General features: G+C 47.0%; 1 protein-coding gene across 1 annotated transcript in view; it reads right to left on the bottom strand.

Moving 5' to 3' along the window:
- XYLT1 (xylosyltransferase 1) overlaps positions 1-25,383 on the bottom strand; it is a 340,665-nt gene that overhangs the window by 234,122 nt on the left and 81,160 nt on the right. The window contains exon 2 of the mRNA XM_081556246.1: positions 5,485-5,523. Coding sequence (XP_081412372.1) covers positions 5,485-5,523 — 39 coding nt within the window. The remainder of the gene's footprint in view (positions 1-5,484; positions 5,524-25,383) is intronic.

Below are 25,383 nucleotides of genomic sequence, written 5' to 3' on the forward strand. Positions count from 1 at the left end.
ACTGTATAGTCCATGGGGGTCACAAAGCGTTGGACATGACTGAGCAACTTTCACTTCACTTCAGATGTAATATGAAAAACTCTCCAAACAGGATTCGGGCTGCCTCTTTGCCTGGTTAACTCTTCCCACTGTAAGCTCTCAGCTCAAATGTCACCTCCTGAGCTTGAAACTCACCTCCAGAAAGTGACTTCCCTGAGCACCCTCCCCCTTGTGGTGTCCGGTCACCCCCGCTTACAGACACACTGGTGTTGTTTTTGTTTACTCAATACTCCTTGAAAGTATGGGCGTATTTACTTGTTCCTAAATTCACTGACTCCCCCAGGCAGAATGGGGGCTGGGCAGGCTCCTTCTGTCCTGTTCACTGCTGTATCTTTAGCATCAAGGCCTGGCCTCCTCTTGGACTCCAAACTATTTGCTGGGTAACCACCTGGATGAATGGATGAATTTCTCCTGGACTGATTTCCTTCCACCCACTGCTTGTTTTCTTTGGGAGCTTTGTTCACATCCTCAGTGACCCCAGCACTATCTTTAAATAATGTAAATGTAACTCCCTGCCCTTGTACCTTCTGTTGGCTGACCAAAGAAATACAAGGACTGGGTAGGGTGTTGAAGGCTAAGCTGTCAGGAGGTTTCCTCCTGATGCCCTTGATCTTCAGGCCCAGAGAGGAATCTCAGAGTAAAGGAAGGTTTGCTCCCCTCCAAGGAGAGCCAATCTCACAGAAACCCATTCTGATATATATTCACTCTACTGAAGAGTTCCTTTATTACCACTCCCAGGGGATCTCAGTGTTGGCGCTGAGGCCATGAACTAATTGACAGTGATGATGCTGGGGAGGGGGGTGACAGGAAGGGAAACAGAGAAGCTAAAATTAAATGACGAGAGACCTTGCCAACAGGAGTGGGTTCAGAAATGATGACCTATCTTGGGGATCAATGAGAAAGAGAGAATCAAATAATGAGCATTCATTTCCTATTCCATGGGATCTTCCCAACCCAGGGATCAAACCCATGTCTTTTGCATTGGCAGGCAGATTCTTTACCACTGTGCCACCTGGGAAAAGTTAATAATGAGCATTCAAATTCACCAAAACACTATTTCTGCACAGGAGGATGTTTCATTTTTGTTGTTTTAAAATAAATTTTCTATTGGGTCCATTGCTTAAACCCTTTTACTCACAAGCCTAGTGGCAACCTGTCAAAGAAGTAGGCATCACAGGAAGCATTATCTCTACTTATTTATACATCTACCCACCTACCATCCATCTGTCATTCCTCTACCTATTTACCTAAGTACATCTGCAGAAAATTGTACAAAGCACTATCTATCTATACTGACCTTGGGGCACATACATCAAGTTCATCCCTCCAGCTTTTGTGAGCATTAGCAAGTCTTTCTACTGGTTCAGTTCAGTTCAGTCTCTCAGTCGTGCCCAACTCTGCGACCCCATGGACTGCAGCACGCCAGGCTTCCCTGTCCATCACCAACTCCCAGAGCTTGCTCAAACTCATGTCCATTGGGTCAGTGATGGAATCCAACCATCTCATTCTTTGTTGACGCCAAAGCAATTATTTTTATTTTTTGTGGAAAAATAGGAGAGAGGTTGAGAAGATCGATTCCGATATTATATGGCCCCTAAGTCTGACACTCACCAATGCTAGGTCCTGTGTGTCTTTGGACAAGTTACTTAACCTCTCTGACCCTTAGGGTCCTCATCTGGAAGTTGGATATCATGAAAAGACCCATGGAATAATGGCATTTGAGGATTCAGTGGGGGAAATCAGTTCTTGACAAAAGGTAAAGGTCAGTAAGAGCGGGGACCACACCAGTGCTGCTAACCAAATTCAAACTCCTTTCAGACATTCTATTTGCATCTCTAGATCATTTGGTTCCCGGGTAACCACCATCTGGAGACCAGAAAGGCATTCACCACCGCAAGTCAGGGAGTCCTCCGTACCCCCCGGGACAGCCTGCCGAGAGAAAACTGACACCAGGGATTATTCAACTTCCTCATTCATTAATCTGGCTATTAAGCAGAGAAAGTCCTGCTGATGCCAACAGATGCGAAGTTTTGCTGTGCTGACTGCAGAGAGCAGAAGAGGCCTCGGCAGCCAATCAAAGCATCTCCCCCAACTGGGTACAGCTGCCTGGGAACACTGGGTGGGGGCCGAGGCAGTGAGTACCAGGGAGAGAGGGGATGCATGGAGGGACAGGCCCCCAGCTGGTCCAATGTCCCGATGCAGGCTGAGCCCTGGGCAAGCCATGCCACTATGGCCTGATGTACGGACAGAGCTCACAATGAAATCTCGAAGTCAGGCCCACCTTTGGCACCTGTGTTCCAGGACGGAGCAGGTGATATCTTTCTTGGGAGCAAAGGGCACTGGGGTGGGGAGGGTTGGGGGTGGGCAGGGGGCGCTGACCCAGGGCTCAGAGCATATCCTCCACTCACCTCTGCCTGGCTGGCTCTTCCGTGCTCGGCCACATCTGCCATCTTGCTCAGGCCATATGGGCAATATTTGGGGCACCACGTTCTGCCAGAAAACCTCTCCTCTGCCCCTCTCGTTTGCCCTGCCTGCAGGCAGCTGAAGAAGATCCCCTCGTGAGTCCCACGATGGGCTGAAGCCTAGCACAGAGTCAAAGCTGGCCACAGGCTTGTGCCAATAGTTACAAAGAACACACTTGCACTTTGGTTGGGTTCCAACATCTCTTTAACATCAGAAATCAGAACTCGGAGAAAGACAACAGTATCCTATGGCTTCTCAAAGACCGAGCACCAGATGAGACTGATGGACTGTTGTCTAGAGACAAACTGAGTCATTTCCCCAGTGACATGGCACCAGTGCAGAAAGCCAGATGTGTGCCACAGCTGGCTCACCTGGCAAACCAGGGCTCAGGTACCTGGGGCCCATGGACATAACTGTGGGAGAGGTCACCGTGTAGGTGTGGGGAACTGTTATGTACAACGTACTAGCCAGAGCCAGGGCATGCAGACTGTTCCTTCCCATGGAGGTTTTGCAAGACAGGTGGGGCAATTTCCATAGTGAAAGATGCAGCTGGGGCAAGGACAGAACCATCCAGAACCATCTAGAACCATCTAGGCTACAGCCACCGCATCCCAGATTGGCTTCCAGAATTCTGGATGCAGACTATGGGCCCAGGGGTTTTCTGAGTCATAAATTTTCTCTCTGAGGAAAGACTGATAGAGAAGGGCCAGCATCTCATAATCCATGGGGTAGACCGGGGAGAGACATATTTCCCAAAGCGCAATGCACATAAATCTGAGAGGATGCTGTGATGAGTTTAAAGGGCACCCAAAGGAGCTTTTTCATTTTATTAATTCAACATTAAAAGTTTTGCAAAAAAGTAAAAAACATAACTGGCTCATCAAACTTGTAATTTCACCGATATTATTCCCTGAGATAGCATTTCTCAACCTCGGCCCTACCGACATTTCAGGCAAGATAACTTTTCCTCTGGGGGTGTCCTGTGCCTTTTAGGAAATTTAGCAGCCTCTCTGGTCGCTACCCACTAGATGCCAGTACTGAATCCCCTCCAAGTTGAGATAACCAAAAATGTCTTCAAACGTTTCCAAACATCCTCTGAAGGTCAAAGACGCTCCTGTCAGGAATCATCAGTTTAGGGTAAGTCTACTTCTGAAAGTAAAACAAGTTAATGTCAGGGAAAATGTATTGTAGGTGACTTAGGATAAACAAAATATACAATTCACATATGGCAAACGTGGCTGAGGTGACAGCCACATCACCTCCTGACTGGCAGGAGTTTGGGAAAAAGCAGATCAGAGGATGGCCAAACAGGAGCTAAAATTGGGTGTTTATCCTCTTAAAATCCCAACACTGCTCCTTCACGCTGGCTCTGTTTTCTGGCCATCTCTGAAGTCAACTGGGCTTCCCTGGAAGCTCAGATGGTCAAGAATCTGCCTGCAATGAGGAAGACCTGGGTTCAGTCCCTGTGTTGGGAAGAACCCCTGGAGAAGGGAATGGCAACCCACTCCAGTATTCTTGCCTGGGGAATTCCATGGACAGAAGAGCCTGGTGGGCTACAGTCCATGGGGTCATAAAGAGTTGGACACAACTGAGCAACTAACACTTCTGAAGTAAATGGAGGTGGGGAGAGGACAAAAGAGCCCCCCTGAGAACCCACTGTCCTCACAACTTCTGGCCTTCCATGAAGGCAGGAGGAGTAGGGTGGGCTTGCCTCTCACTCCCCTGGGGAAGACAGGGCAGAGATGCTCATGATGAGGATAAAGAGCGGGAGGCAGGTGGTCCCTGGAGCTGCAGGAGTCACTGAAGAGCCTTGAGAAGATCAGCTATGTTCATTCGCCTGTCTCATACTCTGTTAGCTGTGGGGTGCTGGCTGGGATGCACCCTGTCTTCTCTCTTTAGTATCTGACCAACCCACAGAGCTAAGGAAATGATCAAGCCAAAGATACACCTCCTTAGATTCACAGACTTTGAAAACGAACTTACAGTTGCCAGTGGGAAGGGATAGATAGGGAGTTTGGGATGGACATATCACACTGCTATATTTAAAATGGATAACCAACACAGATCTAGTGTAGAGCACATGGAACTCTGCTCAATGTTATGTGGCAGCCTGGATGGGAGAGGCGTTTGAGGGAGAATGGATACATGTATCTGTATGGCTGAGTCCCTTCACTGTTCACTTGAAACTATCACATTTTTTGATAATCAGCTATATCCCAATACAAAATAAGAAGTTTAAAAGAAAACAAAACAAAACAAAGATATACCTCTGCAAGTCCCATCAGAGAGGGAAGCATTCCACTGGTTTAAAAAGCTAACATTCACAAGCACTTAGCATGTACTGATGACTTTACAGACACCCTGCCCTGCCATCCTCATCACAGCCCTGCAGGGCGGGCACTATTACTGTAGTAACAACATTCCAGATGGGGAGATGGAGGCTGAGCAGGTCAGGGCCCCTCAGGGCCAGAAGACACAGCTCCAGGGTTCCACCTGAATCTGCTGGACTCACAGCTGCCAGGAAAGCAGAAGCAGACAGTAAGGGCCCTCCTTACAAGGCCTACTGGTCACCTGCCCCACATAGGAATGCCACTGTGATTCAGATGCCTCAGGATGGCCCGATGCACAGGCAGACACGGGGATGCAACTAACTGTCCAAGGGAGAGAGTTCTCCAAACCCAAGGCATGAACGAGCAGCCACTCCTCACTGCATGGCTCCTTCCTGCTTCTGCTCTCTGCGTTCACCTCCTCATGACCACTGGGTGGAGGAAAACTCAGAAAAACAGGTCTGGTTCTTCCCCTGGTGCTTTCAGAAACTGGGTGCACACACAACGTCTCAACAGGGCAGCGAGACAGCCGTTATGTGTCTGTCCAGTTTTTCTGAGTCCTGAAGCCAAGAGGATGCTGATAAACGCTCCCTGGAGAGGTGGTTCCGGAGCATCAGGGCAGAGAAGGTGACAGAGACCATGGGGAGGTACTCACCTGGGTCTCCAGGGTGATCACTGGGCTTGGTTGTGGGTCCTGCGGGGAAAAAAGAGGAAATGTATGTGAGTGGTGGGGAAATTAACCAACTACCCCGGCATCACTTTAAAACAAAGCTGTACCTCTGCAGTTCTCAAGCAACCGCACAGGGAGGGTGGCCCCATTCTGTCACCCCCATTTCATGCGACATTCTCCACCTCCTCCCACACCCACATGAGGAAGGAGGGTGAAAGCTTTCACTAGGAGGTTACAGGGACACCCACAGGAGATCACGCAAGAAGATGAAGCGCAAGTGTAAAGAAAGAAGAAAGAAAGCCCCCTCGCAGAGCATCTCAAAGAGTGTTCAAATCATCGATGGGAAGGAGAAAGTGGGTCCACAAGAGGATTAGAAATAAAGCTGAAATAATATAAAGTCCCCATGAGGGGCAAGGCCACCACTTTGTGTCTGATCTGGGAAAGAATGAGGGAAGGAATGAGACAGAGGGAAAAGAACGAGCTTAATTCCTGGTCTGTGTGGCACATTCCAATGGTCTGGGGAAGATTCCTTTCAGGAGAGAGAAGGCCAGAGAAAGTCCCATTCATTCACTTGCGACAAAAGCCAATTGACTGGAAATGCTCGGTGGTAAATTCTCTCGGGTCATTAAAGGTGAACTCCGGGGTGGGGGCAGGGTGGGTACAGAGGAGGAAGGGCCGCCTGGAGAGGAGGTAGCGGTTTTCAGCAAGTGGATTCCAAAGAAAACAGGAAGCTCAGCACATAAAGGCTATTTTTGTCTGGACTATGTTGGCCCCGCGCTTAATCATCTTGGATTCACGATTCTGGGAAAGTAACCTCAAGCTGCCTCTGACTGAGAATGGGCATGATTTTAGACCCCCAAAGGGCAAACTCAATTGGAAGCGTTGCTTTATCCAAGCAGATTTTCCAACACAGGCTTCCAGGAAGCATGCAAATTCGCCCCAGGCCCCTGGCCTCTGCTGTGAACAAGAAGGAAATGTAGAAAACATGCCTTATTTGTCTTTCTGTGATGGGCTTATTTTACTTAGCACAACGTCCTCAAGGTTCACCCGTATTGTTACAAATGGCAGGATTTCCTTCTTGTTTGAACGCTGAATAATATTCCACCGTGTATATATATATATGGGGCTTCCCAGCTGACTCAGTGGTCAAGAATCTGCCTGCCATTGCCGGAGCCGCAGGAGACTCAGGTTTGATCCATCCCTGGGTCGGAAGATCCCCTGGAGGGGGAAATGGCAACCCATTCCAGTATTCTTGCCTGGAAAATCCTACGGACAGAGGAGACTGGCAGGCTATAGTCCATGGGGTCACAAAGAGTCCGTCACTCAGTCAGACACGACTGAGTGATTAAGCATGCAGGCAGTGCATATATATATATACACAACATATTTTCTTTATTCACCTGTCAATGGACATACATGTTGTTTTCATGTTTTGGCTATTAAGAATTTGGCTTCTAGGATCATGGGAGTACAGACCTCATAATTCCACCTTTATGAGGCAACTAAAATAAACTCTCAGAGAAGCAGAGAGTAGAAGGGTGGTTGGCAGGGGCTGGAAGGAGAGGGAGAGGGGGAGATCCTATGTATCGGGTACGAAGTTTCAGTCCCACTAGCCAAATAAGCTCCGGAGATCTGCTGTATGACACAGAGCCTAGAGTTAACAACGTGGCATTGTACACTGGAAATTTTGGTCAGAGGACAGACCTCACGTTAAGTGTTCTTTCCATAATTTAAAAAACAAGTATAGAGAGAATGGAACATCTAAACCCCACACCGTCCTAAGTAATTGTCACTCACTTTCTTGATCACTGCTCCTCTGTGGCATCTTTATAACGATGCCTAATTCTGATGAGCGTCAGACACCTGACCCCAGGAATGCTTTGCTTTCTGGTCTGTTCTGACCTTTCCTTCAAGACAAGGGACTCTTCTCTCTCAATTCCAGTTCTAATTCCCAGCGTCTCTTCAATGGTGCAGCTCAGAAGTTGAGGCTAAAAGGACCTCTCACTCTCATTTTCACACTCCACCCTGGCACTGAACATTCCTCGTACCCAAGAAGATACTGAGGGGCGTTTTTTCCCCCTCTCCTCACACTGCAGCCTTGGAGCATACAGAAACTTGGAGAGACTTCCCTGGTGGTCCAGTGGTTAAGAATCCACCTTGCAGTGCAGAGGGATGAGGGTTCGACCCCCGGTGGGGGAACCAAGATCCACATTAGAGATTCCATGTGCTAAAGATCCTGCATGATGCAAGGAAGATCCCACATGCCCCAACTAAGACCCAACACAGTCACACAAATAAACATTAAAAAAACAACAACCTTGAAGAGGTCTTGTAAGAAATACTGCAGCCCTCTGTCTTCAAACCCTTACCAGCTCCTTCTCAAGGCGAAAGAGGTAGCCACTACAACGGGGGAGAACCTTCACTGAACCACTCTTTATTCAAGTGAGGCTCATTATTTTAGCATCCTTCATGGAGTCCCCTAGCCAATTCCTGTACCACTTGTCTGCAGAGAGGGTGAATCGTGTACTCCCAGGATCCCAGGGTCAGGCAAGTGCACTGCGCAGGGCCCGTTCTAGTCCGGGAGGCAAGGCCATGGTCCTGGTCCATGTCGGGTACCATGGGTCAGATCCACGCTGTTTAGTGCGAGACAGCACGCTCTCTGAAGTCTGTGATTCAGCTTAAGTCAGTCTCTGTGTGTCTGTCTGTCCCTCTCTTTATTCAGATCCCACCATCCGTATTTTGACTGGAAGATAAGAAACTGCTTCTCAGACATTAGCTTCATTTTTTTAAGGCCAGGTCCTTGCAAAGCATTGGATGGGGTGTTGGGTGCATGCCCAGATTAATTAAGCTGTACTTCACAGCCCATTTGGCTGTTGTTTGGGGCTTATGCTTCACTGCTCAGAATCCCACAGGGGAGGCGGGGAAGAAGGGAGAATGCCATCCTGAACCCCGTGAACAACTTCACTGGTAAAGACCTTCCCGGGAAGCCACAGGAAACCTCTGATACCTGCGTTGACAAAACCCAGAGCCTGGTCCGTGGGTACAGCGCTGCACCAACTATTTGGTGTTCCATGATCAGATATCCTCTGGGTGCAGGGTCAGAGGATTAATATTCATTAAAAAGCTTCTCGAAAAACAAAAGCAAAAATGCTATCTACTTAGCATGTTAGTTACTTAGCCAAGAAGATAAAGTAACTCACAAACGGCCATGTCATTAACACTTAAGATTCACTGGCTAGCAAACTCACACTCCCCTCCCTCTGTGCACATCTGAGATATAAGACTCTTCCTACAGAGGCTCAGACCAGAGGACTCAAGGTATGACGGTATCTCTGTGAGGTCTCACTTTCAGTAACATCCTCCTTAATTGGAAAGGCTAACGAAGTGGAACTGGGTCAATGATGCTGTCTGCCTAATCCATCGCGTCTGTCTAAACTGGGACTCTTTGGTTTACAGTAGAGTAAATTCCTGTCTGTCAGAGGAAAGGCTCCTGGAGACCAACGGGGAATTTGCAAATGTGCTCGGATGCTACGGTGGAGAGCTTTTAGAATCTTAATGTGGGGACTGAGAACCAGGGAACCACCTAAAGCAAAGAGAGCCCTTTCATATCATCTATTGCAATGACTAAAGTGGGGAAGCCAAGTGGGGAAGTGGGTAGACTGAATTAGTGGCCCTCGTTTTCACCACTCCCTCGATCCACACCCTCTGGTCACCTGATCGTGCATTTCTTTGCAGAGCAAGCTTCCTCCTCCCTGAACTTGGGCTTGCCCATTAGCAGTTAAGACATCGTGGAAGCTTGAAATGTGTGTGCATGATTGAGCATGACCTCTTGTGCTTTTGCTGTCAGCACAGGAGAACATGCCCCAGGTAGCCTGCTGGTCCAAGGAGGATGAGAGGCACTCAGGGCAGACCCGATCCAATCTGCAGCTTGCAGCTAAGTCCAGACTTGATTAGCCAACCCCTAGCCAACCTTCACTCACAGACAGAATATGTGCCTGTTTTCTCAAGTCATTGAGTGGTGAATATACTCTCCAAGGTTGACCTTGACAGAACTAAAATGTATTGTACAAACAGCCCAGTCTTGGAAATGAAAAGAAACATACTCTGCCTAAGTCTGCAAATACATCCTAGGAACCTGTAATAACTACAGCTAATAGCTATCATTTACTGAGAACCTACTATGCACCAGGCTCCATTCAAGATGTACCTTACACCAAGCAAAGAAACACTCACCATCAGTATCTGGTACTACCTCTGAGTTAGCCTTCAGTCCTATTCACTAAATATACCAGTTCTTCTGAATTTATTTAGGTGCCATTACAACAATATTGGGGCTTCCCTGGTGGCTCAGATGGTAAAGAATCCACTTGCAATGCAGGAGACCCAGGTTTGATCCCTGGGTCAGGAAGATCCCCTGGAGAAGGAAGTAGCTACCCACTCCAGTATTCTTGCCTGGAGAATTCCATGGACAAAGGAGCCTGGCAGGCTACAGTCCAAGGGGTCACAAAGAGTCGGACATGACTAAGTGACTAATATTTTCAGTTTCACAACAATATTAATGGGGATCATCACTCAGAACCTCCTTGCCCTGAGATAAAGACATTTCTCATTCCTTTGGTTTATTCTAAACTTTATCCCATGGGCACATTATTTGACCAAGATTCAGAATAGTCATGAATACCAGTAGTAACCTACTAAGTTACTTGTTAAGTAATGGCTAATAATTTGTTAACTTCATACCATGTTTCAGACAGTGGCTTAACCTCTATACACACATTATTCCATTTACCCCTTGTAACATCTTTATGTTAGGCACTACCATTATTCCCATTATAAAGATGGGGAAACGGATGACCACAGAGGTTGAATAACTTGTCCAAGTTTACACAGATAGTGCTGAAGCCTGGATTCGATCCCAGTGCCTTGTATTCAAGAAACCTGTGCTATTTTAGAGTAGCTCTATCAGAGAATACAGTCCCACCTTACACAAAGTAATCCTGCAATCTAGATCATGTCTATCAAAAGGAAGAATACAGGAAGTAAAAGGTTAAGTACCACTTTAATCACTGGAATCCTTTTTGAGCATCTGTATTTTTTAAAAAGGTAGTGGACACAGTTGATAGAAATTAGCACACATGTCAAAACTGAAAATAAAATGCAGTCACTGTGCCACAGCAGGAACCACGCAGAGTTAGCCAAACTCATTCACATATGCTTACTATGCTCCAAATCAGCAGCTAGCACTCTGCCTGGCAGGCACCATGAGGGAGACAGAAGAGAACTGAGTTTAAAGGGACCTTGTGCACCCTTCTATCCCAAAACTAACTGTTTAAATGAGGCAGGAGCCTGATTACAGGTCCTGGAGAAATGAAACTTGTTTGCACCTTAAGAGTCTTGCTTGTAAGACCAGGGAAACCAGGCTCAAATACTTCTGAGCCCATCAGGGCCACGGGCCTAATTTTTAACAAGCAATTAAGCTTTCATAAAGAATGCAGAGAGAAGAGGAGGGATTTGTTCATTTTCATTCCAGGCTTGCATCAAACGTTTCTGGCTTTCCTGGTCATGCTGAGCCCCGGGTAAGCCTCAGTGGTTGGAAGGGGCGTTCTCCTCCCTGTCTTTGATGACATCATAAGATAGCGTTTGTTCTTGGGCATTAAGCGAAGACTTTGGGGTACAGGTGACAAACCTGTGACTCAGGCATCCTGAGTCAGTTCCCCTGAGGCCCATCAAGTCAGCAGATAGACAACGGGCCCCTAGTAAGACTCAGCACAGACACACCCAGGGCGATGCTGCAGAAGGCTGGATGGCACTCTCCCAGGGAGTCCTCTGATTCACCATAGGAGGGAGCTTCCACCATCCAGAGACTGGATATAATCTCATCACTGTCCAACACCAGGTGCCTTGGGAAATGCAATGAGCTTTTCATGGGATCAAAAACTCAGCACCGCTGCCTGCTGGAGAAATATACTCCCTGGCGAGACCACCCAGTGGAAGCTGAGTGTGGATGCCAGGCCAGAGACCTAAACGGATGTGGTCACTTGTACTGCAGGCCCAGCACAGGGCAAAGAAGGGTCATTTGTGGGAAAAAGAATAGAGGTTTGGGGTCAGCCCTGGGTTCAACTCATGCACAAGCCCAGTTTTAGTCTTGCTCAGGCTGCCATGACAAAGTACCACAGGCTGAGTGGCTTACACAAGAGAAACTTATTTTCTCACAATTCTGGGAGCTACAGGTCCAAGGTCAAGGTGCCAGCAGGGTTCTTTTCTTCGGAGGCCTCTCTGCTTACCTTGCAAATAGCTGCCTTCTCACGGTGTACTCACATCGTCTTTTTACTCCATACAGGAGCCTCTGAGTGTCTCTGTGTGCCCAAAGTTCCTCTTCTTATAAAGATACCAGCCAGACTGGACTGTTGTTTTTGTTTAAGTCACTCAGTCATGTCCAGCTCTTTTTGTGACCCCATGAACTGTAGCCCACCAGGTTCCTGTATCCATGAGATTTTCCAGGCAAGAATATTGGAGTGGGTTGCCATTTCCTTCTCCAGGGAATCTTCCTGACCCGAGGATCGAACACACATCTCCCGCATTGGCAGGCAGATTCTCCACCACTGAACCATCTGGGAAGCCCTCAGACTGGATTAGAACCCCCCTCTAAAAGCCACATTTTAACTGCATCACTTCTTTAAAGGCTTTGCTCCCAAGAACTGGGTTTGGCGAGTCAGCAGATGACTACTACTTAGACTAGTGACCTCAGCCAAACCTCACAGCATCTGTGAGCTTTACTTTCTCATTACATGATGTAAACAGGTGGGTCTATATTCTCCTACAGAGCTACTACAAGACAGTAAAGCCTAGAATGTATTGTCCGGCAAACTCTGTAAGTGAAAACGAGCACTGATAACAATTATACCAGCTTAACAGGTGTGAACCTGGACCGTCTCACACCAACTCAGATACACAGTCACCTCCTGTCTTGAAAACAGGATAGCACTAATATCACAGGCTGTCGTGAACATTAACTGAAACCAGATATTTTAAATGTTTGGTCTCTGGCTAGAAACTCAAGGATAATCGTCCCTTTGTTTTCCTCTTCCAGGTTTATGAAGGGGGAGACATAACACTCCACAGCCAACCCTACACGATCATAATTCTTCTGGACTGAGAATTATTGTACATAACTGGGTGTGTGCATGCTTAGTCGCTCAGTCTTATCTGAATCTTGTGACCCCATGGAGCCTGCCAGGCTCCTCTGTCCTTGGGATTTTTCAGGCAAGAACACTGAAGTGGGTTGCCGTTTCCTCCTCCAGGGAATCTTCCCAATCCAGGGATCAAACCCACGTCTCCCCGCGGGAGGATTCTTTCCCACTGAGCCATCGGAGAAGCCTATTGTCAATAAGCGGACAGGAGTGAAATGGGTAAAGTTACCTACTTCATTTTGAAAGCTTACTTGTGTAAAGCACGTGAACTACTTGTAACCCTGCCAAGGGAAGTCTCAACCTGCCCATTTTACAGATCAGATAACTGACGCTCCAGAAGGACAATTTGCTCAAGAACATAGATTTGATAAGGGATGGGGCCAGGTCTGGTGCTCAGGTTTGTACACTGCCAGAAACTGCTGTTTCCAATAGTGTGGACTTACTGAATCAGGCTCTCTGGGCAAGGATCCAAAGAATCTGCATTTTTATTAGACCCTCTGGGGCAAGTCGTAGGCAGACTGAAGCCTGAGAACTCTTGTATTATATTCCGAATAGTACAAGACTAAAGGCATCCAAAGTGAGAAGGACAGCCAGTGAAAAGCCAGAAATCTCTATTAGGACTCCAACCTCTGACACCCAGCTAGCCACCAAGTGTCTGACGCATGTTTGGGACTCTGGTGTTCATGCTTTGTGCCTCCAAGAGATTTCATGGTGGGTGTGCCCTAGCCTCTCCTGGATACTCTAAGAGAATAACACAAACTGAGTGGATTCTAAACAGCAGAAATTTATTTCTCACAGTTCTAGAGTCTAAGAGTCCAAGGTCAAGGTGCTGGCAGACTCGGTGTCTGGTGAGAGTTTCTTGATTCATAGATAGCTGTCTTTTTGCTGTGACCTCACAAGGCAGAAGATTCAAGGGAGTTTTTCTGGGTCTCTTTTATAAGGGCACTAATCTCATTCATGGGGGCTCCCCCCTCATGACCTAATCACCTCCCAAAGGCCTCACCTGCTAATACCATCCCACTGGGTGTTAGAATTTCAACATATGAATTTTTAGAGGGACACATATATTCCGTCTGGGCTTCCCTGGTAGCTCAGTGGTAAAGAATCTGCCTGCAATGCAGGAGACTTGGGTTCCATACCGGAGTCGAGAAGATCACCTGAAGAAGGAAATGGCAACCCACCCAAGTATTCTTGCCTGGAGAATTCCATGAACAGAGGAGCCCGGCGGGCAGCAGTCCATGGGGTCATAAGAGAATCAGACATGACTTAGTGACTAAAACCATCACCATGCATTCAGTCTACAGCAAGGTGCAGAGTGGTTTCTGCCCCCTTCCTTTCTCCCCACTTAAATGGTGAAGGTATCCCTCTTGCCCCAGAAACCCCGTCACCACTCCCCTCCCTTCAGCATTCCCCCCAGGGGCGTGTGACCCTTTCTCAACTCTTTCTCAAGGCCTGGTCACAGCCATCAGGGTGCTCGCACAATGGTGCTTTCTGTGGGATTCCACAGTGCGCTTATCTTACACAGCAGGGGCTCCCGAGATGAAGGCGGGACACGTGCAGGCCAGGCGGCCCCGGGCGACGAGGGAGGCAGACCAAGGACACAGAACGCCCTTGTTCTCTGAGAAAGGCTGCCCTTGGAACATGAGCGCAGGCCAGCACCACACAGACTCACCTTGTTGGAAAATGCAAAGTCACCTTCAAAGAGGACTCAGGGGAGAAAGCAGAAACCCCGTGGAGAGGGCAAGGGGCCTCTCCCTGCATCAGAGAGATGGTGACAGAGGTGACTGGGCCCTGAAAACAGGGTGGAATTTCCTTGCTCTGTCTTTTTGGTCTTTTTGGTCTTGAAAGTTCTAAAAGTTCAGAGACCTTTCAGATCTTCTTCTGCATTCCCTCCACATATTTAAGTCCCGACCTCAGGAGGAACAGAACCTCAAAGAACTGCAAAATGAAGCTCGAAGCCCTTGGATCAGTAGTTGACCATCCCCAGCCTGGGAAGAGAGGAGAAACCACAGATGCATGGACACTCGGCAATGGCTTTAGTGTTTCTCAGCTTTTTGTGTGTATCTTTGAGCGCAAACTGTCACTAAAAATCTAAACCGTTATACAGAACACTTTGTGCTGTGTGTGCCTCCAGAGGTTTTGTAATCCTTTACAAAGTGCACAGAACTACAAATCTCAGAACTACATTTTGAATACACCTGCCTGAGGTTCGTCTAGTCAAAGCTATGGTTTTTCCAATAATCATGTATGGATGTGAGAGTTGGACTATAAAGAAAGCTGAGCACCGAAGAATTGATGCTTTTGAACTGTGCTGTTGGAGAAGACTCTTGAGAATCTCTTGGACTGCAAGGAGATCCAACCAGTCCACCCTAAAGGAAATCAGTCCTGAATATTCATTGGAAGGACTGATGCTGAAGCTGAAACTCTAATACTTTGGCCACCTGATGCGAAGAGCTGACTCATTTGAAAAGACCCTGACGCTGGGAAAGATTGAGGGCAGGAGGAGAAGGGGATAAAAGAGGATGAGATGGTTGGATGGCATCACCGAGTCAATGGACATGGGTTTGGGTGGACTCCGGGAGTTGGTGATGGACAGGGAGGCCTGGAGTGCTGCTGTTCATGGGGTCGCAAAGAGTCGGACATGACTGAGCAACTGAACTGAACTGAGGCCCTGAATGCGCATTTCTGCCAGAAAGTCCAGCTTCTAGCTGTATGGCTGCTGCCCAGTTACTATGCACAACTGTCACCTCCCCCTTATTCATGCAGTGATCCTGGGTCACGTGGCTGATCAATACTGACGATAACCAGAAAAGTAGCCAACACTGGGCTCACAGTGAATCAAGACATTATAATAAGTGGGCTGTAAGAACTCTCATTAAAAACTCACAACGGCTCAGATTATTCATAGGTATTATTAGTATTAACAGCCCCATTTTACAGGATGGTATAACCGAGGCTCAAAGGCATTCATTACTAAATAGCAGAGACAGGGTTTGGATCAGGACAGCCCAACTCCTGAGGGCTTCCCTGGTGAGTCAGATGTAAAGAATCTGCCTGCATTGGAGGAAACCCAGGTTCAATCCCTTGGTCAGGAAGATCCCTTGGAGGAGGGCACAGCAACCACTCCAGTATTCTTGCAGGGAGAACTACAAGGACAGAGGAGCCCAGAAGCTACAGTCCATAGCGACACAAAGAGTCGAACACAACTAAGTGACTAACACACACACACATACACACAGCCCATGCCCTGAGACTGCACTTTTGACCACTAAACTATGCTGTTTCCCAGGGGTATGACCACACTGTAAATCAGAATCACTTAACCACAGTTCATGGTTCTGTGAGTTGTTGGCACTAGGCAGCCTTACGGAGCAGGGAACTGGATCACATGGTATTAGGAAATACCAGATCGTCCCGTTTGGTTGCTATGGATCTTTGGCTAATTACATAACTTTTAATAATATTAAAACAACAACAGCAAGAGTAATAATAATAACTATCTCAGTGGTTACTGTAAAGACTGACAGAGATGGAGTATCAGAACCTCACTCAGTCCTGGTGGCGAGTAGGCAAGCCACAAATGTTAGTTCCTCTTGGAGGACAATTACAGTCACTTTATGGTATGTGTTTTTCACTGCTCGAAGGTATTTCAGACCAGAAACAAGACATGCCTGCTGCATGCCAAGAAAAAACTGAGCAATGCGACCTCCACCCAACACAGCCAGACAAGATGTGCTCATAGACTGTCTGGGCTCGCAGTCCTTCTGAAGTTGGCCACCCGACTCTGCTGGGACACAAGCCTTCCTAAGCTCAGAATACAAGCCGCATCTCCAGCTCAGCCCAATAATTAGATTTTCCCAGGCACAGGCCAGGCGACACCTACCAATTTGACACCCATCTGCTGTGGTCACCAAGATGGCAGGTGGCCCAAGTGAAATAATGCTGCCAAGTGTCCTGGAGACACTGTCCAGAGATACACACATCCAACGCTCTGTTCTACAGCTTCTGGGACTGCGAGGTAGGTTTTCTGTTCCACAAGGATCTAGTTTAAAGATTTGTGCCCTAGAATCCAAAACTGTGAATACCGGAAAGACACTGAAGAGATATAGGGTAGGTGAGCTGCAGCTTCCCTATGGGATGTCCAAGGTGGATATTACCAGGCAATTACTTGGCCTCAAATTCTCAGCACGGCTTGTGAACAGAAACTATTGGTACATTCCTATTTTCCAGTGAGATGAAATGCATTTCCTGCCCTGACCTAGATCAAACCCATCATTTTCTGTTATGGCATATGAGATCCGGGGCTTCCCAGGTGGCTCAGTGGTAAAGAATCCATCTGCCAAGCAGGAGATACAGGTTTGATCCCTGGGTTGGGAAGATACCCTGGAGAAGGAAATGGGAACTCACTCCAGCATTCTTGCCTGGAGAATTCTATGGACAGAGGAGTCTGGCGGGCTACAGTCCATGGGGTCACAAAGAGCTGGACACAACTTAGTGATTAAACAGCAACAGCAGTATATGCAATCAGAATGGAAAGTAGTTTCCTAAGGGCACACACCGTTTAGAGCAAAACCCAGCCTAGAATCCAAGTTTCTTGATACAAAATCCTGGGTTCATCCTTTTTTTTTTTTTAACCAAAATCAGTGACTATGTGAGTCCTTCCCACACTCTTTTTCTTCATTTCCTCTTCTTCAGATCCTCACCACAGCCTCTAACCAGGACATCTTTTGTCCAAAAGAGCATATCCCAGCTCTGGAGAGAAACTATGATTCAGCAGTGCTGCAAGTCTGGAATGTCTCCAAGAGGCCACACACAGAACCGCTGATTCAAGCCATGGAGGAACTGGATCCCAGGATGCCGGCACATGGCAATGGAGCGGAGAGCTTTACAGCGGATGCAGGGGGCGTATTCCCAGCTCCTGGCTGTGCCTGGGAACAGGGGAGCCTCCTTCCTAGGCTAGAAGAGAGATGGTTGGCAAGTGGGTCTTCAGGAGACAGGTGGGCAGAGGCCTCGTACGAAGAGAGTCAGGGTCACTGTCATGAAGTTTCAAAGGGCTGGGTCCTGGGGAGACTCAGTGCTCCTTCCTGCCTCCCTGGCCTTCTCCTGTATGTCTTAATGCTAATGAGGGTGATGAGGATGAAGGTGACTGAGTCAATGGACAATGGCCATTATGAGAGCTTTCATTTAAGTCCTTATGAAGCACTCTGTTCATTTCTGTGCATTTCAGTAAATGCTCATTCCACCCTCCTGGGGCGGCTACTACAAGATAGCCATAAAGTCTGGAAACACAGATGATTTTATTTTTTGCTCTTCTCACTGGGCAATACTCTTGATGACATGATTTATATATTGGCCTGTTTCCAGACTATGGATTTCCTATAGTATTCCCAATTTATAGAAGAGGAAACAGAATCTCAGAAAGACTTGCCTCAAAAGCAGAGCCAGGCTCATTTAACCTTCACATCTCTTAAGAAGTTTTAAAAAACTAACCAAAGTGTGCGGAGGTGGTATGGTTTGACGTACACAGAGCACAATACTGTTTTTTAAAAAAGCCAGTTGCCAACATTTAAAAAGTGGGTGATTTCACCATGCCCAGATTTCTGGCTTTTCTTAAATGTCAGAAGATCCAGCCAAATGGGGATGTGAGCTGGTATGGCTAGAGCTGGAGCTGAGTAGCTGCCACCTACTTAAAATGGGTACGCATCCTCCTCTTGGCCACAGCCCCCACCCCACCTGCAGGGCTGGGGAGTTTGTGACCTCCCATCTCTTTTTAAAAATACTTATTTATTTATTAGGCTGCATCGTTGCCGCATGGGGACTCTTCATTGTGTCATGCGTGATCTCTTGTTGAGACATTCAGATTCTCCAGTTGTGGCTGAGTAGTTGCGGTACACAGGCTTAGTTGCCCCACGGCATGTGGGATCTTAGTTCCCCGACTAGAGATTGAACCCGCATCTCCAGCACTGCAAGGCGGATTCTTAACCACTGGACCACCAGGGAAGTCCCCATGATCTCCCATCTCTCAACGACCATATTTTATTGCTCCTTACAAGGGACAGTACCATTTTACCTGCCAGATGATTTATTCAATCAACATTGATCCCACGGTCAGTCCTGGTCCCCAGGAAGAAAAGTTCAGGATGCTGGGACTTGAGGGAAGAAAGAAAAGCTCTAATAAAGCACAGAGAAGTGGAGCACTGCAGTTCACCCAATGACAAGCCTCTACCTGGAGCTCAATGGTCCTGACTTTTTGGGGGGCGGGGCGGGTGGTGGCGCTGGGCATCAGGCAGAGGGTGCCCGGTGGGAAGGCTTCAGTGCAGAGTGTGGCACAGGAAGAGGTTGTTAGCACCCACTGTTCTCTTGCTTCCTGCACGTCCACCACGTGCAGCTGCCTGTGAACTGGCTGTTTGTTCCCAGCTCTCCCGGAAGGAAGCGCTCTCATCACCCACGACGACAGAGTTGGCCCAAGGAGCCGAGAACGTGTGCAGGGGCTGCGAACCCAACTCTCCTTCTGTACAGGGCAGTCCCAAAAGCTGCTGAGACAGGAAAAGGGGGAAGAAAGCACAGCCCAGGAGAGAGCATCATGCAGGGCTCCCGGACAAAGCCCCAGCTGGGGAAAAGGGAGGAGGAGGAGGCCAGAGGAAGGGGGTCCTGCCGGGCCCACCGAGTCTGTACAATGAGCTCCTTTCACCAGTTGAATAGAGTTCTCTCCTCGACTCGGTCTCAATGGCTTTGTTTCTGAAACAACCCATTCTCCACCCAGAAAGCCAAACTCGCCAGACCCTGTGCCAAGGTCAGGCAAGAGCCTGAGATCCTCAAGCAAGCTGATAATCGGCCCCCAGGAGACGACCACGGTGCCCAGGGTGGCTCAGCTGACCCAGGTCTACAATGATCCCCTTTGATTTCTAGGCTTTCCTGCATGGGGCGGGGGTGGGGGGTGGGGTGGCGCACGGGGGCAGGGGACCCAGACTCACATGCGTGACATGTTTGGCATAACTGTAGGATCTATTCAGGATACTAAGTGTTCTTTTCCCACGAACTTCATTGAGACATCTGTGCAAACGAAGGGGGTGGAGGGGGCAGGATGAGAAAGGATGAGCTCAGAGAGGCAGGATGCAAGTTCAAGTCTGCCGTCTCAAATTCACCAAATCCATGAGGCGGTGGGGCTCATCGCTGACCACCCAGCAGCAGCCTCTGTTTTACAGGTTCCTTGAGAACAGCATCTTGGAGAGTTTATTGCCCACAGAGCAAATAGCAAAGTGGGGCCTACAGGCAGTAATCAGCTCAGATGGGTTTTGTTCAGCCCGTGCCATGTTTTCAAAAGAAAAATGCTACATGTGAGGCCAACACTTACAGTTCAGGAGGTTTCATGCAAAACTACAAAGCTCTGGCATTTCTTGGAAAATGAGGAGACCTGGCAACAGGAATCCAACAATTTCATAAGGCCCTGACTGCTGATCTGGGAAAAGGCTGTCTCTCTTAGATGGGGCATGTGCCCGTGCTCCAGCTAAGGGCATGTGCCTGACCCCCTCACTAAGGCCATCATGTAGCTACTGTGGGCACTGAGGTTTGCAACCTCTTGTATATCAAGTCCCAAAGCTCTCAGCAGAGGCCCTGGGATGGGAGAGAAGGCTGGGATATGGACCATACATCAACTTGTCATAAAGCAAACTTGGCTATAAAATTCAGTTGGCTACAAAATCCAAAACTGGACTCAAGAAATGTATACGAACACATACCCAGGAACATGTGGTTAGAAACAGAGTCTACAAGCCCACGAGTTTGGGAGGTGGTTCTCTGCTCTCCTCCCTCCCTGCTATTTGAACAACTCCTTTAGCTACTGGTCCCGTTTTCCAAGATGATCTTCTTCGTGCTTGTATTTACCAAAGTTCTGGGCCGGCCACACAGACAGCACTGGGCAAATTCTCGTTGAACCAAAATCAACCGAAGCTCAAGTGATGTTGGGATGGACCCTAAGAGCATGCTCAGAACCCAGCCCACTTAAGAGTTGTAGGATGTTTTCCCAGCTGTAAGTCAAGACAAGTCCCTTGGGAATGAAAGACTGAGAAGAAGTAGATGAGCTCAACCTACTGGTTGGCTGATGTCTGAGATGAGGAAGCAGAGAGGGTCAACTTTATAGGCAATGCCCAACTTTATAGGTGATGCAGCATATCTGAGATTCATGCTATGCAGCATTGGGTCTGTTGGGAAGACAGGACTTGTTGACATCGTAAAATGAAAGTAAGTTGCCAATGTATCCAAGGACCAAAAACTCATGAGAGTAGCCTTCAGAGTCCAGGCAAGTGCAGTATGGTCTCTTGCAGCTCTTCTAGGTCTAAAACGGCAGACTGAGGTTTACTGCCTCAGCTTCTGTTGTATGTAGGTGAGACCATTTTCCAGCTTTGTATATGAGTGTGTGTGTGCATATATGTGTGTATGCACATATGCAAACATTTGAGAATATTCACATGCACATATATGTGGTATTTCCTATCCAAAGCCTTGCTAAAAAGTTGCAGTGGGATCTGTGGATTTCATTTGCCTAGCATCCCTCATTTTGGGGAATTTCCCTGAGTTACCCCACTCCTGGTTCTAATTTCAAATAGACACTGGGGGTGGGGAAGCAGCAACAGGAGAGATTCCACTGAGCAGACTTTTATTTCAGAACTGTGACATGAACGAGAAAGAATAAAAGCATGCAGAATTTCATTTCTGCACTTTGCATTTAGTTTATAATTATTCAGGCAAGAGCATCTTTAAACACCAAATGGGGGAAATATTACAGTTGTTCTGATTTCACACGCTAACTGTGTTTACATGCTAACAGCATTTCTCAGGGACAATTATCTTATTACTAGTGCACTAATCTTTTCAATCTTTTCAAACAGTTTACAGCTGCTGACTTCAAAAATTAAGGCTAATTAAAGACCTTGCTTTCAGCAGGTAGGGGAAACTACTCACACATTTTAACTGATTCAAAGAAAATCAGTTTGAGGAAAGGGCGTGAAGGGAGGTGGGCAGAGTGTCAAAGGTAAAGAGAAGAGATTATATAGCTTCCATTGAGTTGAGGGCTAACGTTCTTCCGATGCTAATATTCCAGAATCCACTAGACAAGTTCCATCAGTGGAAAGACCTGGATATCAGGACCTAGGACAGCCAGTCTGTCCCATGCAAGGAGAAAGTGGGTATTTTGCATTCAATTATCTACTTCCAGTCATCACATCCTTCCACGTGACTTCAGCAGAGAACACAGACTCATCTCAGATGACTCTGCCCAGATGCTGGGTCCGTCAATTGCTCTGTTCCACCTTGAACAAATGACTCATTTTCTTGGTTCCTCAGTTTCCTCATATGTGAAATAGGGATATTAATAATGCCTACCTCCCAGGCTCATTGTCAGGAGTAATTGAATCAACACCTGTAAAACACTCAATTTTAAATGGATAACCAACAAGGATCTACTGTATAGCGCAAGGAACTCTGCTCATTGTTATGTAGCAGCTTGGATGGGGGGCCGGGGGAGGTTGTTTGGGGGAGAATGGATACATGTATCTGTATGGCTGAGTCCCTTTGCTGTTCATCTGAAACTATCAAAACATTGTTAATTGGCTATTTAGCCCCCAACTAAAATAAATAAATGTATTTGAAAAAAATTAAAAAGAAAAACCAAAATAGACAGTTTTTAAAAACTTTGTAAAGCACATTGATGATGTCTGGTTCATAATAATCATCCAATAACTATTTCTTTTACAAAGCATGGGTTCTATCATAAAGCTGTAACACACTTAAGCATCTGTTTTCTAACGCCTTCTTGACCTCATGCATACTCACCACATTATGAGCCATTTGAGAACTGCTAATATGTAATCGCAGCTATATTTACTGTGTCTGTTAGCAATACCTTCTCCAATTACTTGCTCTGCTATCTCGTTAGCTGCCATATAAAACCAGCACCTTGGATCATCCATCATTATTTTTTGTTTTGTTTTAAATCACAGAGAAGGGCCTGTTGCGTGGAGCCTGGATTTATGGTCCGGCTCCTGGAGCCCAAGCACAGCTCAGGCATCCCTGGCTGAGGCATCTGAGGAGCCGTTAATGAGTTTCTCACGGTGCCTGGACCACTAAGTATCACCAAGCACCTGCTGTGTGCCTGGGCTCACTTGTCCAATGAATCTTTCTGAATTCACATTAACCCTGTGAGTAGGTAACACTGAGTAGGTTGCACTGACCCCATTTACAGAGGAGGAGACTGAGGCTTTAAACAACTCTTCTACAATCACACAGCTTGCCAATAAAACAAAGTCATCATGTGGTACAAACAATTAACATTTTCTCCTTTCAACATTTTCTAAAGTTACATTTCTCAAGACAATTATTGCTACTAGTAGTAGAACTAACGGTAACATCAACCAACAACCAACACATACAAGGTGCCAGGCATTATTCTAAGCCACTTTACGTATTAACTCACTCAATCCTCACAACTACCCTATAAAGGTGGGGCTGGTACTAATCCCCATTTTCTAGATGAGGGAACTGGGCTCAGAGAAGCTATGCAACATGCCCAAAGTCACACAGCTGCAAAGTGGTGGAGTCAGAATTAGACCAAATCCAGGAGATCTGGCTCCAGACTCCCTGTTCTTGGGCACTCTGCTCTATGGGTTCTCAGGCGTACATGCATGCTGTCAGTCATGTCTGACTCTCTGCAATTCTATGGACTGTAGCCCACCAGGCTCCCCTGTCCATGGGATTCTCCAAGCAAGAATACTGGAGCAGGTTGCCATGCCCTTCTCCAGGGGATCGTCTCAATGCAAGGATAGAATCCACGTCTCTTACATCTCCTGCATTACCACTAGAGCCACCTGGGAAGCCCCCATAGCTTCTCATTATGGTTGTAAAATTCAACAACTGTCACCTTGTCGATAAACATGTAAAGAGACAGAGTAGGGATTGATTGAATCAATTATCATAAATCAAACAACCGATGACCACATTGGTGGTTTAGTTAAGTTTGTGATAAGTACTGCCAAAGAGGATGATGTAGGAAGGCCACAAAATAGAGGAACTTCAACCAGGGTAGGGGACAGAAAGATTCTTTTAGGAAGTGAAACTTAAACTGGGCCTCAGATAAAGAGCATCTGGTCTGAGATGGGAGAAAGGATAAGCATTTTAGGCAGAGGGAACAGCGTTAAAGAAGGCTCTGAGGTAGGAAAGAACACATGCTTTTTTTTTCTCCTTTTGACCTTTTTATTTTGTATTGGGGTATAGCTGACTAACAGTGTTGTGATAGTTTCAGATGAACAGCAAAGAGACTCAGCCATAAATATACATGTATCCATTCTCCCCCAAACTCCCCTCCCCTCCAGGCTACCACATAACATTGAGCAAAGTCCCATATGCTGTACAATGCACCCTTGTTGGTTATCCATTTTAAATATAGCAGTGTGTATGTGTCCATCGCAAAGTCCCTAACTATCCCTCCCCCCTGGCAACCTAAGTTCGTTCTCTAACTCTGAGAACACATAACTTTCAAGAAACAAAGAAAGGAGGTCTGAGCTTAGAATGGCGGGGGAAGAGTGGCAGGCAACGAGGTAGGATGATTGGTGTAGGACCTGGGTGGGGGAGTCTCCTAGGAAGGAGCTTGGATCTCCTGAGTCACTGACAAGGTTAGTGTGGAGTGATGTGTGTCTTCATTAGAAACCTGCTTTCAGTGCTACCATCCAGATCATATCTACCTGGCTTTCCATATTGGATCCACAGGTACTTCTGAAAGCCAACTCAGTGAACCAATACGCTGAAGATTCAAGATGAGTTTCAAGTCATTTCTATTTCCCATTTTTGGCGATCATAACACAGCCCACAGTTTAAGCCACAGGTGGCTAGGACCTACTAACTTTGCAAGTTAATCAATTCTCATTATTGCTACAGACAATGAAAAAAGTGGTGTCACTTTGTCACACTATACAGAGTAGCTTTCTTCTGTCTATAACAAAGAAAGACAAAAGAAATCGATCTAGGTTATACAAATGTCAATTTGAAACTCAGAGTTCTGTGGCTTAGGAAAATGCCAGAGGCATTTACAGGTTAAAAGAAATGAATAGCAAAAACATCCCCCCAACACACACACAAAACCAAGCTGTACATACTAATTCCTGGGACTTCCCTGGTGGCTCAGACAGTCAAGAATCCGCCTGCCAGGCAGGAGACCTGGGTTCGATCCCTGGGTTGGGAAGACTCTCTGGAGAAGGGAACGGCTACCCGCTCCAGTATTCTGGCCTGGAGAATTCCACGGACAGAGGAGCCTGGTGGGCTACAGTCCATGTTGTCACAAAGAGTCAGACACGACTGAACAACTTTCACTTTTCTATTTCCTAACATCCGCTATGTGCCCTGTGCTCTAGTTTATTTCAACCTTGTAACTAATGTGCTCACCATCCCAGTTTACCTGAGTGTTCACTACTCAAATCATGAAAGTCTCAAACTAGGATGAGCTGGTTGCTCAATCCACAATAACCACAGGTATTAATATAAGGAAAACACAGGCTCAGAGAGGTAAAGACAGTTACTAACATCACACAGCAAGTAATGAGTGGGGCCAAGGCTTAAATCCAGTGTGCAAGACAGCCAGCATGATCTATCTCCCGAGGAAGGACTCTGAAAACCATTCAGTTGGCTCACTGTTCCCTCACCACAT

This window comes from Giraffa tippelskirchi, chromosome 13 (genome assembly GCF_054371585.1).
Source record: "Giraffa tippelskirchi isolate mGirTip1 chromosome 13, T2T-mGirTip1v1.2.pri, whole genome shotgun sequence".
In the NCBI taxonomy this organism is placed as follows: domain Eukaryota; kingdom Metazoa; phylum Chordata; class Mammalia; order Artiodactyla; family Giraffidae; genus Giraffa; species Giraffa tippelskirchi.